Source organism: Cervus elaphus, chromosome 13 (genome assembly GCF_910594005.1).
Source record: "Cervus elaphus chromosome 13, mCerEla1.1, whole genome shotgun sequence".
In the NCBI taxonomy this organism is placed as follows: domain Eukaryota; kingdom Metazoa; phylum Chordata; class Mammalia; order Artiodactyla; family Cervidae; genus Cervus; species Cervus elaphus.
In genome coordinates, this window is record NC_057827.1 from 50,530,439 (window position 1) to 50,546,242 (window position 15,804).

The 15,804-nt window shown below is 38.3% G+C and overlaps 1 protein-coding gene across 1 annotated transcript in view; it reads left to right on the top strand.

Annotated features, from left to right (window-relative positions):
• TTC6 (tetratricopeptide repeat domain 6) overlaps nucleotides 1-15,804 on the top strand; it is a 175,400-nt gene that overhangs the window by 61,473 nt on the left and 98,123 nt on the right. The window contains exon 5 of the mRNA XM_043921932.1: nucleotides 4,839-5,033. Coding sequence (XP_043777867.1) covers nucleotides 4,839-5,033 — 195 coding nt within the window. The remainder of the gene's footprint in view (nucleotides 1-4,838; nucleotides 5,034-15,804) is intronic.

The window sequence follows — 15,804 nt, forward strand, 5'->3', positions numbered from 1 at the left end:
CAGGACATGGAAGACAACCTTTTTATGGCCAGCCTAAACTTCGTAAATGGATAATACTCACAGTTTAGTAGTTGAGAGTAAACTCACAGGAAAAGAATTCCAAAGTTTATGAAAGAGTCAAATTGGCATTTAAGTGACCCTGTACATGCCATTGCTTATCTGCATTGCTTTAAGCTCATTTAGTTAGCAAGATTATGTATTAAAACAAATAGTGACAGCAGACAACAAGTATGTTACCTTCAATAAATAGTTACTGTCAGATTATCAATGAAGCAGAAACTTCTTGATTTTTTTTCCCTAAAAAACCTTGCATTTAGTGCATTAGGCAAAGTAGTGTGGCCACACACAGAGGCAGTCTTTTCTTTTTTATGTCTTAGTGTTTCAAAGAATGACAAATAGTCCTGTTAAAGGAGAGTGTGCTATAAAAACACACAGCCTTTCTTGAGCATGCCAAAAATATTTGTAGATTTTTTATATATATATATATGTATACTGTGTTAATTCATTAAAACTGAAATTAGAAATCTCCATTATAAAGAACTAAGAATGTGATGCAGAGGAATAAAAATCTGGTATTTAAAAAGTTTACATGAAGAGAATTTTGGAAAATCTTTTATTCACTGCTCCTTTTTCAGTTTTTTACCTTAATCAGTTTTTTACCTAAATTTTCTCACCAATGACTAGCTTCCCAATTGATTTGTTTTCTTAGAAATTCAGCCATCTCTTGAAAACATAGTGTTTTTTAGCTCAATAACCAAGGGAGATTCATTTGCAGATCTATATTATTAAAAGCATGAAGGGAACATAGGAATTCAGATCGGTTCTGATGCTTTTTTAAGTAAAAAAAAAAAAGAATCTGTAATGTAATCTCAAGAACATTCTACTAGCCAAGACCTGCCCCAGAGAGAATGAAGATGTAGGTGAGCGTGACATCAGAGCCCACCTTTCTCTCTCTCTTTTTCCCAGTCCTTTCTTAGGAACCCTGAGTTTCTTAGGGATCCTTGGCTTCCTGGAGACCCATTTTCACTCCCTGAGTTATATTTCTTTGTCCCAGACATTTCCAAACGCTTTAGATTTACCTCTCTTTTCCTCTGCCACTTAAACATGTACACATTTCATATCCTGTTTTTGTTAGGCCCTGTACTGTTTCGGAAATAACATAAACCACTCTCTATTAGTGATTCAGTAATGTACATATGATGCCTTGCAATGGGTTAGGTGTTGTGCAGTGCAAATTAGTAACAGCAGTAAACATAAGCGAGAGTTTCTTGAGAGTTCCAGAGACCAAGAAGTGTTACTGTTATCAATTTTTTATAAGGTAGGGGTTAAGAGTTTTTGCTTTAATTTTGCAGAACACCTTCAGAGAGGCCTGTATTAGCGTTTCCAAGTGTTAGAACTAGGCTTCTGATGCAGGCCCAGCTGACTATTTATACTATGCTACTATCCAGACTCATGGAATGGTCAGTGGATAGATCTGTATTAACCCATTACATTAAGGGTCAGATTGGGTGGGACAGGAATAGGGCAATGTATGAAAAGAGATATTTGTAAGAAAGAAAAAGAAAGTAAAGTTTGCAGAGAAGTTTGTCCTTGAAGTATTACTTGAAGAATATTTGAAAAAGTGAAAGTGTTGGTTACTCAGTCATGTCCAGTTCTTTGCAACCTCTTGGACTATAGCCCACCAGCCTCCTCTGTCCATGGGATTCACCAGGCAGGAATACTGGAGTGGGTAGCAATTCCCTTCTCCAGGGGATCTTCCTGACCCAGGGATTGAACCTAGGTCTCCTATGTTGCAGGCAGATTCTTTACTGTCTGAGACACCAGGAAAGCAGATAAAAAGTTAGGCAATATATCCATAACTGAAAGAACTGAGAGGTCTTTCTGGCCCTATGAATTGTCCTGGAGACAGCATCTGCCATATGAGATGGCACATATGCTTTTTTTTTTTTTCCTCAGATTGATTATATTCTTTTTTTTCCCATTTATTTTTATTAGTTGGAGGCTAATTACTTTACAATATTGTAGTGGTATGGTATTTGCCATACATTGACATGAATGAGCCATGGATTTACATGTGTTCCCCATCCCGATCCCCACTCCTGCCTCCCTCTCCATCCCATCCCTCTAGAGTCTTCCCAGTGCTCCAGCCCTGAGCACTTGTCTCATGCATCCAACCTGGGCTGGTGATCTCTTTCACCCTGGATAGTATACTTGTTTCAATGCTGTTCTCTCTGAACATCCTACCCTCACCTTCTCCCATAGAGTCTAAAAGTCTGTTCTGTACATCTGTCTCTTTTTCTGTTTTACATATAGGGTTATCGTTACCATCTTTTTAAATTCCATATATATGTGTTAGTATACTGTATTGGTGTTTTTCTTTCTGGCTTATTTCACTCTGTATAATGGGCTCCAGTTTCATCCACCTCATTAGAACTGATTCAAATGAATTCTTTTTAATGGCTGAGTAATATTCCATTGTGTATATGTACCATAGCTTCCTTATCCATTCATCTGCTGATGGGCATCTAGGTTGCTTCCATGTCCTGGCTATTATAAACAGTGCTGTGATGAACATTGGGGTACATGTGTCTCTTTCAGATCTGGTTTCCTTGGTGTGTATGCCCAGGAGTGGGATTGCTGGGTCATATGGCAGTTCTATTTCCAGTTTTTTAAGGAATCTCCACTCTGTTCTCCATAGTGGCTGTACTAGTTTGCATTCCCACCAACAGTGTAAGAAGGTTCCCTTTTTTCCACACCCTCTCCAGCATTTATTGCTTGTAGACTTTTGGATAGCAGCCATCCTGACTGGTGTGTAATGGTACCTCATTGTGGTTTTGATTTGCATTTCTCTGATAATGAGTGATGTTGGGCATCTTTTCATGTGTTTGTTAGGAGATGGCACATATGCTTTAAATGCATTCATTCCTTTCTTTCTTAAGGCAACTTTACTCAGGATACACTAATGTTGTAATTCTCAGCTTACCAAATATTATTCTCAACTTACTGAGGTATAATGAAATTAATTGATTTGCTTATTGCCAAGTGATAATTTGAAACAGGATTTGAACAGAGGCATTCTTAACCACTATGCTGAAAGTAGGGCCAGATGCTAGGAGCCTTGAAACTTAGAGAGAGGAAATTGGAGGCATGCAGCAAGCAACAAAAAAAACCATTGTATTGGGGAGAGGAGTACTTAAAGATCAGTGTGCTAGAATTTTGCAGGATGTTTGGAAGGGGGTGGAATAGCAAATGGCAACCCACTCCAATATTCTTGCCTGGAAAATTCCATGGACAGAGGAACTTGGCAGGCTATAGTCTGTGGAGTCCCAAAGAGTCAGATATGACTGGGCAACTGAGCATGCATGCAAGCATGCATAGAAGGGGGAGGAGACAGAGTGTGCAGTGCTGAATCCAAGTGGCAGACTTTGCTCTGCAGGGGAGGTGATGAGGGCTTGGACTGGAGTGTGGTGGAAGTAAGGGGGAGAAGGAGCACACTTGAAGAGCTCTGTCCAAGGGAGAAGCTCAGTTTTTCATTGGCTGAGCAGGTGAAGGGCAGAGGAGACAAAGATGGCTCCAGTGCTTTGTATGTTGAAGATGAGGAATTTAGGTGAGAGAGTGATAGCAGAGATGGGACTTGGGAACTCTCAGTACAGAGGGAAGAGTTAAAACACTGAAGGTGATTTTTCCAGTGCAAAAAGAGTAGTTCACCTTTGGAAGCCATACCCAGTTCAGAAGATGGTGAAAGAAAAGCCAGTGACTAAGTCAAGTTACAGTGAATTTGAAAGGTAGATGGAGAGCTGGGATGGTGCAGGCTTAACAAAGCTCATGGAGGAAGAAGGGTCATCAGTATTGCCAGCTGTGGCTTGGAGGTCCATAATCTAAAGATCTAAAGTTCATTCGATTTGATGAAAAGGCCATCGTTTGGGTAATGTAAGAGTATAACGTTAGTAGGAGGTGGGGATGGAGTAGTACTAGCTATTGGCCACTTTCTCCTCAGAGGTCATTAATAGGCGTTAATAGGAAAGAAATTTGACTCATAGTTAGCAACACTGTGTTTAGATCCAGTGACCACTGACTAATTTTGCGACCTATCCAAAACAAGCCTGCTGCAAAATAAGGCTAATAATAATAATAATACCTCCCACATAGTTTCATTATAGAAGTTAGAGATGATGTGTATAGATTGCCTAGTACAATGTCTGGTACGTAATAGGTGGTCAAAGAGGATTTGTTGATTGAATGGCATGGCAAGTGAGAGTGGGTATTAAGAAATTAGATCTTCATGGCCTCTTTTCTGTTTTGGAAAGGCAGGAGAGAAGCAAGTTCTATTAACTGCATAGTGGGAAAGAAGATGCTTTGTTAACTTAGAGAGACCTAGATTTCCACTGATGCTAGTTAATGGATAATGTACTGTGTTGTTGAACTTCTTCAGCGATGTCAGCATTTGAGCAGAGTAGCAATGAAGTAATGTATGATGGCTAAAGGTTATGGTGTCACTGAGTGAGTTGCAGAATTCAGGAGAGAAGAGATTTGGGTGGAAGTGGGATAATAATAATGAGTTTGCTTTCAGACCTGTTGATTCTGAGATATCTGTAGAAAATACAGGTTGAGATCTTCGGCAGGCAGTTGGATATATGTGACTGAAGATCTGGTCAATGGCCTGAGGTTGTAATAGTAAATTTTTTATAAACCACTGTAATAGTTTTAAATGTGATCTCCCACGTGTTGACATCTTTTGTAGAACCTGAACTAAACTGACAGTGTAAGTATATTTTGTATCTAAAAAAGCAGAAAATGATAAAAAAAAAAAAAGGCCCACTTTCTTATCTCTGTGGCAGAATTCCAGAAGACTACTCCACTTGGACCCTTCACAACCTGTGCACCACCATCCCAGCCAAAGAGCTGCCCATTGACTTGCGCGTGGCCTCTCGAGTGTATCATACAGCCGACAAGAAAGGCCACAATACTGTGCTTGGAGTATTTGGAACCTCTTTGTTAGATGATCGCTATACAGACGAAGAGCAAAGAGATAGGTGAGAATTCCACTGTTAATTTTGTCTTAAACTAGATTGAAAAGAATTTAGCCAAAGAATTTCTGCCTTTGAGGCTTAGATTCTGAAGACCTGCTTCTGTTCTTGGGCGCTAGGAAGGAGCAGTTCAGTTTTGGTCCTTTCTGTTCCTTCCCCTTACGTACACAGTCTAGGTCAGTGTCTTCATCTCCTGCTATTATTGACGTGAACCAGAAGGTAAATTTCGTTTAATGGTTTATAGTTTCCAAAGAGTGTCACGTGCATGGCCTCATTTGTTCTTTGTAACAACCTGGTGGAGTCCAGATGTAGGAATTGAAGCTCGTAAGAACCAAGCAACTTTGCCTGGCTTATACAACTAAGAACATCACAGATTTGAGAGTTGAAGGCAGTTTTTAGATTTCCTTATCATTGGGCATGCTTGGGTTCAGGGATCATGTAAAAAGTCATATCTTCTGGAACTTTTCCCATTTCTCCTTGTGTCTCCCTTTCCTTTGGAACATGAGTATTCTTTTATGGTAAGTATATAACTTATAGCATCCTCAAATGGGAAAAGAAAAGGGAAGGGGGCTAACATTTACTCAACATGAACTATATTCCTTGTACTATGCTCTGTGCTTTGCATTTTTTCTGTTTAAATCTTCAGTCATAAGAAGAAGTCATAATTTCCATTTTATTCATGAAGAAACTTAGGCTTTATAATATCAGGTAACTTACCTCTAGATGTACTTCCCTGGTGGCTCAGATGGTAAAGCCTCTGTCTACAATTCAGGAGACCTGGGTTTGATCCCTGGGTCGGGAAGATTCCCTGGAGAAGAAAATGGCAACCCACTCTAGTACTCTTGCCTAGAAAATCCCATGGACGGAGGAGCCTGGTGTCCATGGGGTTGCAAAGAGTCGAACATGACTGAGCGACTTCACTTTCACTTTCACTTACCTCTAGATAATGATTAGAATTCAGATTTGTTTAACCTAATTTTTCTCAAAAATGCTTTTTCATTGTCACCCCCTTAAGAAGGCTTTTAAAACTTCTCCCCACGCTAATTTCCCCTCCTCATTAAATTATAATGCTCTAGATATATTGTATATCTGTTTATGGTACTGTGTGTATATCTGTACTTTATACATAGAAGGAGTAAACTTTTATCATCCCCTGCCCTCCTTAGCCACTAATTTTCACTCCCGTGAGGATATCACCTGCATACAGAGAATGCATACTCTAAAGTCTCTTGTCTTTCAAAAGAGCTGGTAGGAATCCTGAAAACTCATCTGTAATGCATTTTTTTGCATTAATTTTTTTATTGGAGGATAATTGCTTTACAGTTTTGTGATGATCTCTGCTGTACATCAACATGAATCAGTCATAATTACAAGTATATCTCCTCCCTTTTGAGCCTCCCTCTGCTACCCATTCTACCCCTCTATGTTCAGTTCCCTCAAACTTTACTTTTAGTCAAGATTGTAACACTTTACTGCCTTCTTTTAAGATTTAAAGTCATCTGATTTCCCTGCGTTTAGTAATCACAGTGACATTCAGTATGAATACCCCAAGGAAGGTCATTCTCATGTTTGTTTTCTGTCTAGGCAAAAAGATTTTTTAAAAAAGGATTTATGTATTATTCATAATTTTATGAATAAAATTTTATGTGAAGATTTTGGAAATTTCAAAATTGCTCCAGTTTCTCTGATAGATAATAGCAGTTCCATATAACTTCTTTGAAATGTCTTTTATTTAAAAGCCTAAAACTGAGAGTGGACATAAAGACATAAACATAGTCTAGTGGATATGAGACAACTATATTGAATCATTTCCATTGTCACTCTGCAAGCTAAGCATCCTTTTTTGAGGACTCACAGCTTATATTATTCATGCAAAGTGTTAAAAATACTGATTTCTTTCCAATTCTAAATTTTTTTTTCCTCAAGTAGATCTCACTTTCTTTTTCCCAGAGAGTCAATAAATGTTCTATTTGATGATGATAATTCTTGGCAATTTGTTCCTAAGTACCAAATAAGAAGTTAATTTAAGTAGTGAATATTTAATTCTCTGGCATCCATTTCTTGAGGATTATCTTGCTAAACATAGCTTAACCTTTTCAAAATATATCTGCCTGCTGAGCCTACAAGTTCAGAGAAATGTATATTTTTTTCTGCACTAATAAGTTGTCTCAAGAAAGGTAATTGTGAACACAAAATGAATACCTTTTCACTTGGTGGCTTTTTGGTTTTTCTGTGCAGGGAACAGTTAACCACAAAGCATAACACTTGTGGTTATACAGTTTAATGCTTTCTTAATTTTGCACATTGTAATTGTCATTTGTGGGAAATACCAAGGATACTTTAATGGGATAGTGTGGTTACATAAGTTTAGTTAAAATAGCAATCTACTGTTCAAACTTATGTTTATTTTGTTAAATAACAATTTTGATGAGAACTGTAAAAATATTCCATATTGATCATATTTTTGCATTTAAAGTTTCTGTATTATAAAGAGAAGTTTATAGACATCTAAGAATTAGGATTCTTAGCATTGAATTTTAGTGAATAGCATGGAATTTAGGTGAAAAGCCTTGTGAACATTTCTGTGTATACATGTATTTAAACCATAGATGGCATTCTATAGACTGATATTTTTCACTCAAGGTTATGTGTGAACGTTTAAATTATTCCATAATATTTGGTAACTTAACCAATCAGTAGCTTAAGAAAATTCCTTGGTATGGAATTACTTATTACATTTTTTGGCTTAAAAATTTTGATGCATATTGCTGAAATTCTCTCTGGAAAAGTTATACCATCTTATATCCCTACCAACAATTTATGACATTGTTCATTTCCTTTCAACCTGACCAAACTATTAATTGTCAGTTTTCATGATTTTTTTTCCCTAATTTGATGTAGAAAAAAATCTCTTTATTTGTTTTATTCATTTCTAATAAGATTGAGCATATTTTTAGATGTCTCTTGGTTATTTGTTTTTATCCTTTTGAGAATTACCAATTTGTCTTCTGTTATCATTCATCTTTTTCTTATTGATTTATAAGTGATCTTTCTATATTAAAGATTTTAACTGTTTGTCATATTAATGAAGACCTTAAAAAATTTTGTTGTTTGCCTTCAGTTTTGTTTATGCTGTTTTATGCCATACGTAAGTTTTACACTAATACAGAAGCAGTGAAAACTGGCAATAGTTTCCTTTATGTGTTTCTAGTCTTGCTGTCATTCTTAGAAAGGGCTTTGCTACACTTAAATATATTTTTCATATTTTCATGAAGTAATTTTATTGCTTTCTTTAAAAAACATTTAATCTTTGATCCATCTTTAATTAATTTTATAAGATTAAGCATTATTGTTTCCTTCCCAAATGACTAATTAATTGCACAATAAATTTATTTATTCAGTAAATCCTCTTTTTCTCACTAATTTGAAATGCCAACTTTTCATACCTTACATTGCAATGTGTCATCAAATTTGTTTATAGACTTACATTCTATTTTAGTGAGTTTTCTGTGTAAAATTGCATGTATATTTCGTTGACCCACCATCAAGAAAGAGAGAATGGGTGGCAAAAATGTTGTCAATAAACATTGACTGACCCTCTCAAGTCAGGTACCCCTCATAGCCAGCTTCTGGTGGTTAGCCCTCAACTGAACTTCAAATTACAAGGGAAATTTCTAGTCATATTTTAGAAAAACATGTGTAGATGGTTAGTTCTATACATTAAAATAGCAGTCATGACTCCCACAACAAAAATTGGAAAAGCAGAGGTTAAATGTCAGAAATCAAAGTTTAATTTCATTTGTTATTTTGCTATAAAATAAGAATAAAAATACAAATATGCAAGCAAATACACAAAAGGACAACAATTATTCAAGATTTTGCCATCCAGAGATAATACTTTTCTTCAGTATATGATTCTGGACTTTGTTGTTTGCAAATAAATCATATGGAGCAAAACTTGGGTAATGCTGTGTAAATAATGTTTTGTAACCTGATTTTTAAAGCTTATTATGCCATAATTATCTTTCTATGTCATGAAATGCAGGTCTGAATAGTCATGTAAATTGATCAGTTTTAAAAAACTTTTGTGTGCTTACTGTGTGGCAGGCTTTGAGTTAGGCACTAAATAAGCATCTGTGAGGAGCTTCCCTGGTAGCTCAGATGGGAAAGAACCTGCCCGCAGTGCAGGAGACCCAGGTTCGATCCCTGGGTCAGGAAGATCCCTGGAGAAGGGAATGGCTACCTACTCCAGTATTCTTGGCTGGAGAATGCCATGGACAGAGGAGCCTGGAAGGCTACAACCTATGGGGTTGCAAACAGTTGGACACAACTGAGTGACTGACACAGTTAAGAATCTGTGAACACAAGAAACAATCTCTGCCCACAGGGAAGTTGGAGATTAGCAGAGAAGAAAGGTGGTGAATTAATTATTGTGAGTTTGACAGTTAATATGCAGATGGGCAGTGTATAGAAGCAGGTTTTCAATTTATCTGGGGAAGATTGAGGAAATGATACTTAAATTGAAATCTAGGAATGAACAGAAGATAGCTTGGAAGAGGAGAAAGAAATTTTTTAGTTTCTTGCTACTCCAAAGTATAGTTCACAGATTAGCAGCATCACCATCACCTGGAAGCTTGTTAAAAATACAGATGATGTGTATGCAAGCTGAGGTTTGAGAGTCTGTGCTGTGGACAGTTGGAACCCATTTGAGAATTAGAAAGATGTCCATCAGTAGAGGGTAGCAGGAGCAGTGATGCCGTTGATTCTGGAGAGGACACAGGGTCAAGATTATGTAGGACTTACAGATGCTCTCTGTGTGTCTATGAGAGCATGTGTGTGGGGACTTGGGGGAGAGATTCTTATTCACAGTGTATTGAGAAGCCACTGATAGGATTATTTGAGGGGAAATGACATGATCAGATTTGCTTTAAGACAGCACAGTCCTCATCATGACTTCTCAGTAGCACCTGGCACAGTTGAGCACGTGCTATCCCTTGCAGCACCCTATCGCTTGGCCTTCAGGACTGCAGTCTCTCTTGGTTCCTGCCTCCTTTGCTGTGTCTTCTTAGTCTCCCATGCTGGTATCTCCTCCTCTCTTGATTTCAAAGCATTGGAGTACCCAAAGCTTATCCTTGGATCTATTTTCTCTTCTGCCTGTACTCTCAAGGTGATCTTATTCAGGACCATGGCTTTACATATGATCTATATGCTGATAACTATTATTAACTAAGATAAATGATTAAAGACTGTAATTGTCCTTATAATAACCAAAAGCTGGAAACAACCTAAGTGTCCATCAATGGAAGACTTTTTATAGTGCATCCAATGATGGGCTGTATTAGAATTGTGGCAAAGAATAAGTTAGCGCTCTGCGTACTGAGAGGAGTTAGAACCAAGTATATAAACAGATGTGTGATTATACACAAACAGATTTTTAGCATGGAAGAAGATTCAGGAAACTAACTGTGATCCTTCTATTTTCCTTTTATATTTTACACTAAATTGATAAAAAGTGAAATTATACTTTGTCTTATTTTTGCTTTATTTATATGATAAATGAAAGTGAAAGTCGCTCAGTCGTGTCCAACATTTTGGGACCCCATGGACTATACAGTCCATGGACTTCTCCAGGCCAGAATACTGGAGTGGGTAGGCTTTCCCTTCTCCAGGGGATCTTCCCAACCCAGGGATCAAACCCAGGTCTCCTGCATTGTAGGCGGATCCTTTACCAGATGAGCTATAAGGGAATATATTTGTCCTTTACTTTTTAATTTTTTCTAAGTTATTTCCCTTATAGATTGCATAGTATTGAATATTTGTTAAGCCAATCAGAAATTAATTTTCTTATAGTCGGCTGGATCATCCCATATTCATTTATTGTCATTATCAGATACACTTGGTAGTATTCTTGAAAGGTGTTGGAGGTGGGAGAGGACAGGATTGGAAAATTTTGCCTCTATGGTTTCATTTGTGATTGTTGAAACTATTGTACTAGAAGCCAACCTTTTCCTATTGAGTTTTCTATGTGGAGAGATTACTCTTGACTGTTTTTCTGTGCATGCACGTATATTACTTATACATACATTTTACAGAAAAGACATTAAAGATGTTATCTTGACATTTATAATCCTTAGAGGATTTTTATTTTAAAACCGAAGGACAGACATGTGAGTAATTATTTTGACTTATTATCTTTACTACTTACAGCGTACAAATCAACTATACAAAATGTACTTCCATTAGGAAGATTTTATCTGGCCCCCCCCATCTTGAGTAGGGTAGCAATATCTGAAATGGAAAACAGAATTTTATCTAGTAGAAAGTCTGTTGAGGTGCATTTATTGCATAGTTTATTATTAACAACCACTCTACGCAGTAGATGAAATCATTCTGTTTCCCAGACGGAGAAAAGGAGGTTCAGAGATTGACCAGTTCATATTTATAGAGCTGGTGAAAGCTGGGACTCAGACCCAAGTCTCTCTGATCCTAAATGTGGTTTCCATTATATCACACTGTTTTTTTAAAATTAATTTTCTTTGGAGTATTGTTGACTTACAATGTTGTGTTAGTTTCTTCTTAGTTCCCCTGGTCCAGGATCGAACCTGTGCCCCCTGCATTGGGAGTACAGAGTCTTAACCACTGGACAACCAGGGAATTGATGTATATATTCATATACACACACATATATACATAAGTTCACTGTTTTGTGAATTTATAAAAATCCCTCTAATTTTTTTTCTATGTTTCAATTCCAAATACTGATTCTCATCTTGTTTTCAGAACCAATCCTGATATAAACTAGGAAGGATCATATTTTACTCACCCTTGATGCTTTGTATTTGGTCTGTTATAACCCAATTTTGAAAGTAGGGTTTATGCTTATTAGGGTGGGGATTTTATCTTGTATCATTTGTTCCTTCTGAAGAACTGAAGTTCTGTTTCTGAGTCCTGGGCCAAAGCTGGCGCCTTGCGCACTGAGGGGACTTTTCTGGTATTAATTGCTTAATTATGGAAAGCTCTCACCAGCTACTACCTGTATTTGTACTCCGTGTCACTGGCTGCTCCCGTCCCCACACTGGAATGTGCCATCATCCCATGTTAGACCTTTCCAATGTCACTTGCAGTGCTGTGGTCAGTAGCTCTGCATTTGGGATAGTATGTTTGTCTTCTGCTCCACATTTCCTTCCAGTGTGGGTATCTGGGACTGACTTTCCCCACCATCCCCGTGTCCTGCATTGTCTGCCATTCCCCACCCCTTACTTGGCCTTGTTCCTTGCCACATAATCCAGACAATGACCCAAGGTATTATACTGAAGAATATAAGACCTAAGCCCCATTTGAGGTCTCGTTGGTGATATGTGTGACAGAAGCACATATATAAGAGCTGTAAGAGACCTTGGCCTTCCCCTTGCCTCACCATCTCATGTTATAGATGAGGAAACAGAGGCAAAATTTTGCACCCCAAATCACAGTAGGTGGCAGTTAGGACTAGCATCATCAGTAACCTCATTTAGGTTTTTGTTAATTCATTTTCAACAAGTAGCCCCCATACCTAAGTTAGCCTAAAGCATACTTTAAAAAATAAATTGGGATGACAAACTTATGTTAGTACACATTATCAATATTTGATAAGATTAGTATGTTTTTGTTTTTGTATGAAAACGCCAAAAAATTTATTTGGAAATTTGCCTGATTTCTTATCTGCCAACATTTAGTAGCTCAGCTGGTAAAGAATCTGCCTGCAATGCAGGAGACTTCGGTTCAATTCCTGAGTTGGGAAGATCCGCTGGAGAAGGGATAGTCTACCCACTCCAGTGTTCTTGGGTTTCCTTGGTGGCTCAGCTGGTAAAGAATCTGCCTGCAATGCGGGAGACCTGGGTTCAATCCCTGGGCTGGGAAGATCCCCTGGAGAAAGAAATGGCTACCCACTCCAGTATTCTGGCCTGGAGAATTCCATGGACTGTGTAGTCCATGGGGTCACACTCCATGGGGTCGCAGAGTCGGACACAATTGAGCAACTTTTACACAAAAATGTCTGAAAGTAAAGCAATGTCATTCCACCAGATGTCACTGTTTGCATGTAGCAATGAAGTTATAATGATTAAAATAAAATTCCCCCTTCCCTAATTATATTTGTATAAAAGATTCTGCATAGTTGTACTCTTATTCTTCTTTGGCTTATTCTTCTTTAGATTTATTATTTTATTGAAGACTCTGTTTCCTGAATTTTCTAAAGTATCGGAAGTATTCATTATCTCTGCTATAGATTTTAAAGACTACTAAGCAAAATTATTTGTAGATTAGTATTTTCAAGAAGGTGAGCTCTTAAAGTCTTTTCTAGACTTAGAAGTTTGCTTTTCAAACAACATTCTTTTAAGTTACTGTTTTCTAAGTTGTGGATTGTGACCCAGTAAGTGGGTTGTGCAATCAACTTAATGGCTTGCTATGAGCCCCTTAAAGAAATGGGTGGGTGGGATAGAATATTGCATGTAAGTATTACTTTGACAAGACTTTTTACATGAACGCTAAAACTATCTCTGAACACATCACTGAGCTGCATAAAAGTGGCTGTGAGCTTTATCCTGTGAATGCTCCCCAGGCTTAGTACCCCAAGGAGCACAATGAATTTCCTGAGGAAGGGACAGGGAGGATGTGATGTGTAACTTCTCCGTTGTTAGAGTCGCACCAGGGAGGGGAGAGGGTCGCTGGAGGGAGAACCCTCCATGCATCACCGGATGGAGCCTGCAGTCACTTCTATGTAAGTCACAAAAGATGTGGGTGAAGATTTTTAAGAGTGCTCACAGCCTAGAGCAAATGTTCTCCAAACTTCTTTTAACTTGTAATAAGAAAACCATTTTATATCTCTGGCCCCATGGGAGATCAGTGTTGACCGGGAACGAGTGTTAACTCGCTCTGAGAGAGAGAGGCTTGTTTGCTTCATTCAGTCCTCTCGGTCATAATAACAAAAATGATTGTAATATCAACTACTTAATGTATTTTTCTGAACTTAGTGCAAACTTGTCACATATATTATTTTTAAGCATTAGATGCTGAAAGATCCCATCACTGTTGCCATTCACAGATGAGGAAACGGAGCCTTAAGAAGAAAATGACTTACCCAACACAGCACATCAAGTGGCCAAACTAAAGCTAAAATCCTGGTTTTTAACTTCATTCCAAAGGCTAGCTCTTCTCACTGTCACAGTGCTTTCTAGGCTTCTCCTGAGGATAAGGACCACCTGGAGTGTTTAAGTGATCTTGGACTCTATCCCAAACCAACTGAACTAGAATCTCCAGAGGAGGTATCTGGGGAACTATAGATCTGACTAGCATCCCAGAATATTCTTGTGATGAGACTGTTGGGAAAGACTGCAGTTTATCAGTGCTCCTCAGACTTCACCGTGCATCAGAATTAACTGTAGGGCTGGTTAAAACACAGAAGGCAGGGCTTCTCCCCAGACCTTTTGATGGGACTCAAGAATTTTAATTTCTAACAAGTTCCTATGTGGTGCTAATGATGCTGGTTAGCGAATACCCCTTGAGAATCAGTGGAGTACATCATGCCAACCCATGATTCTCAGTTTCTCAGGACAGGGTCTGGGCTGGCTTTGGCTGTGGGATTTTTCAAGCCCAGTGTTAAACAGTACGTATTCAGTATCTACTATATTCATGGGAGACAGGAAATGAATAAGAATCAGTCTTCCCCTACCCCAGCTATCCTGTAATCTGCTGTGAAAAACACACAGAACAAAATGCAGCATATTCTATAATGAAATTGCAGATCAAATGCACCGGGAAACTAGGGAGGCAGAGATGAATTTTTGCTGGGCAGAGGGACATTTGTAAAGGCCCCATGGAATAGTTGAGACCTCAGTCTTATTTTCAGTGTTTTCATAGCCGCATTGTATTGTAGTTATTGTAGTTCAGTTTTTCCTGTTTCTCCTGCAACACCTAGAGTAATCTAGAGCATCTTTTTCACAGTGAAAGATTGGGCTGGGTATTGGGGAGGGAAGTAGAATTGGTAAAGTAGGTGATGCCCAGGTGTGGAGGACCCTAACAGCCAGGCCCAGAAGCTTGTGTGTGTGTGTGTAGCCATTAAAATATTTGGAAGAGGGTAACTGACAATAACTTTGGTACCAGTCTGTAGCATGGATTAGAGGAGGGAAAGTTTGGAGGTGAGGGACAGCAAAGATGTTATCACAGGACTCAGTTGAGAGAAGAATGCAACAGGATGGAGAAACACTGGAGGGAGAAGAGTCAGGACTAGTGATTACTGCTGGGAAGAGGGAGAGGTTGGAGATGAAGAGGTTTTCAGTCTGAACCACTGAGATAGTGGTGATCTCCAAAGGGGGGATCTCTCAGAAAGATTGGTTCTTTTCTCTGGAAATTAAGAAGGAAGCAGGGAAAATTCAGACAAAAATTTCAAAGCAAATGATTCATTTTTGTCAGACAGGAATAATTGCTAACCTTGGGTAGACTTTCCACTAAGATCCCAAGTTCATAATTACCAGAGCTAGCTATGCACTCTAAAATGCCCAATGACCTCTTTCACTTTCCTTCCAACTAATCAGAATTTCGTTCGTTCTTCTTCTTTTTTTTTTGATGCACATTTGGGATATGAAAAGACAGTAATATGTAAATGATCCTGACCACTTTGTTTTTGGCTTCAGTTCAGTTCGGTTTAATCGCTCAGTTGTGTCCGACTCTTTGTGACCTCATGGACTGCAGCACGCCAGGCCTCCCTGTCCATCGCAACTCCCGGAGTTTACTCAAACTC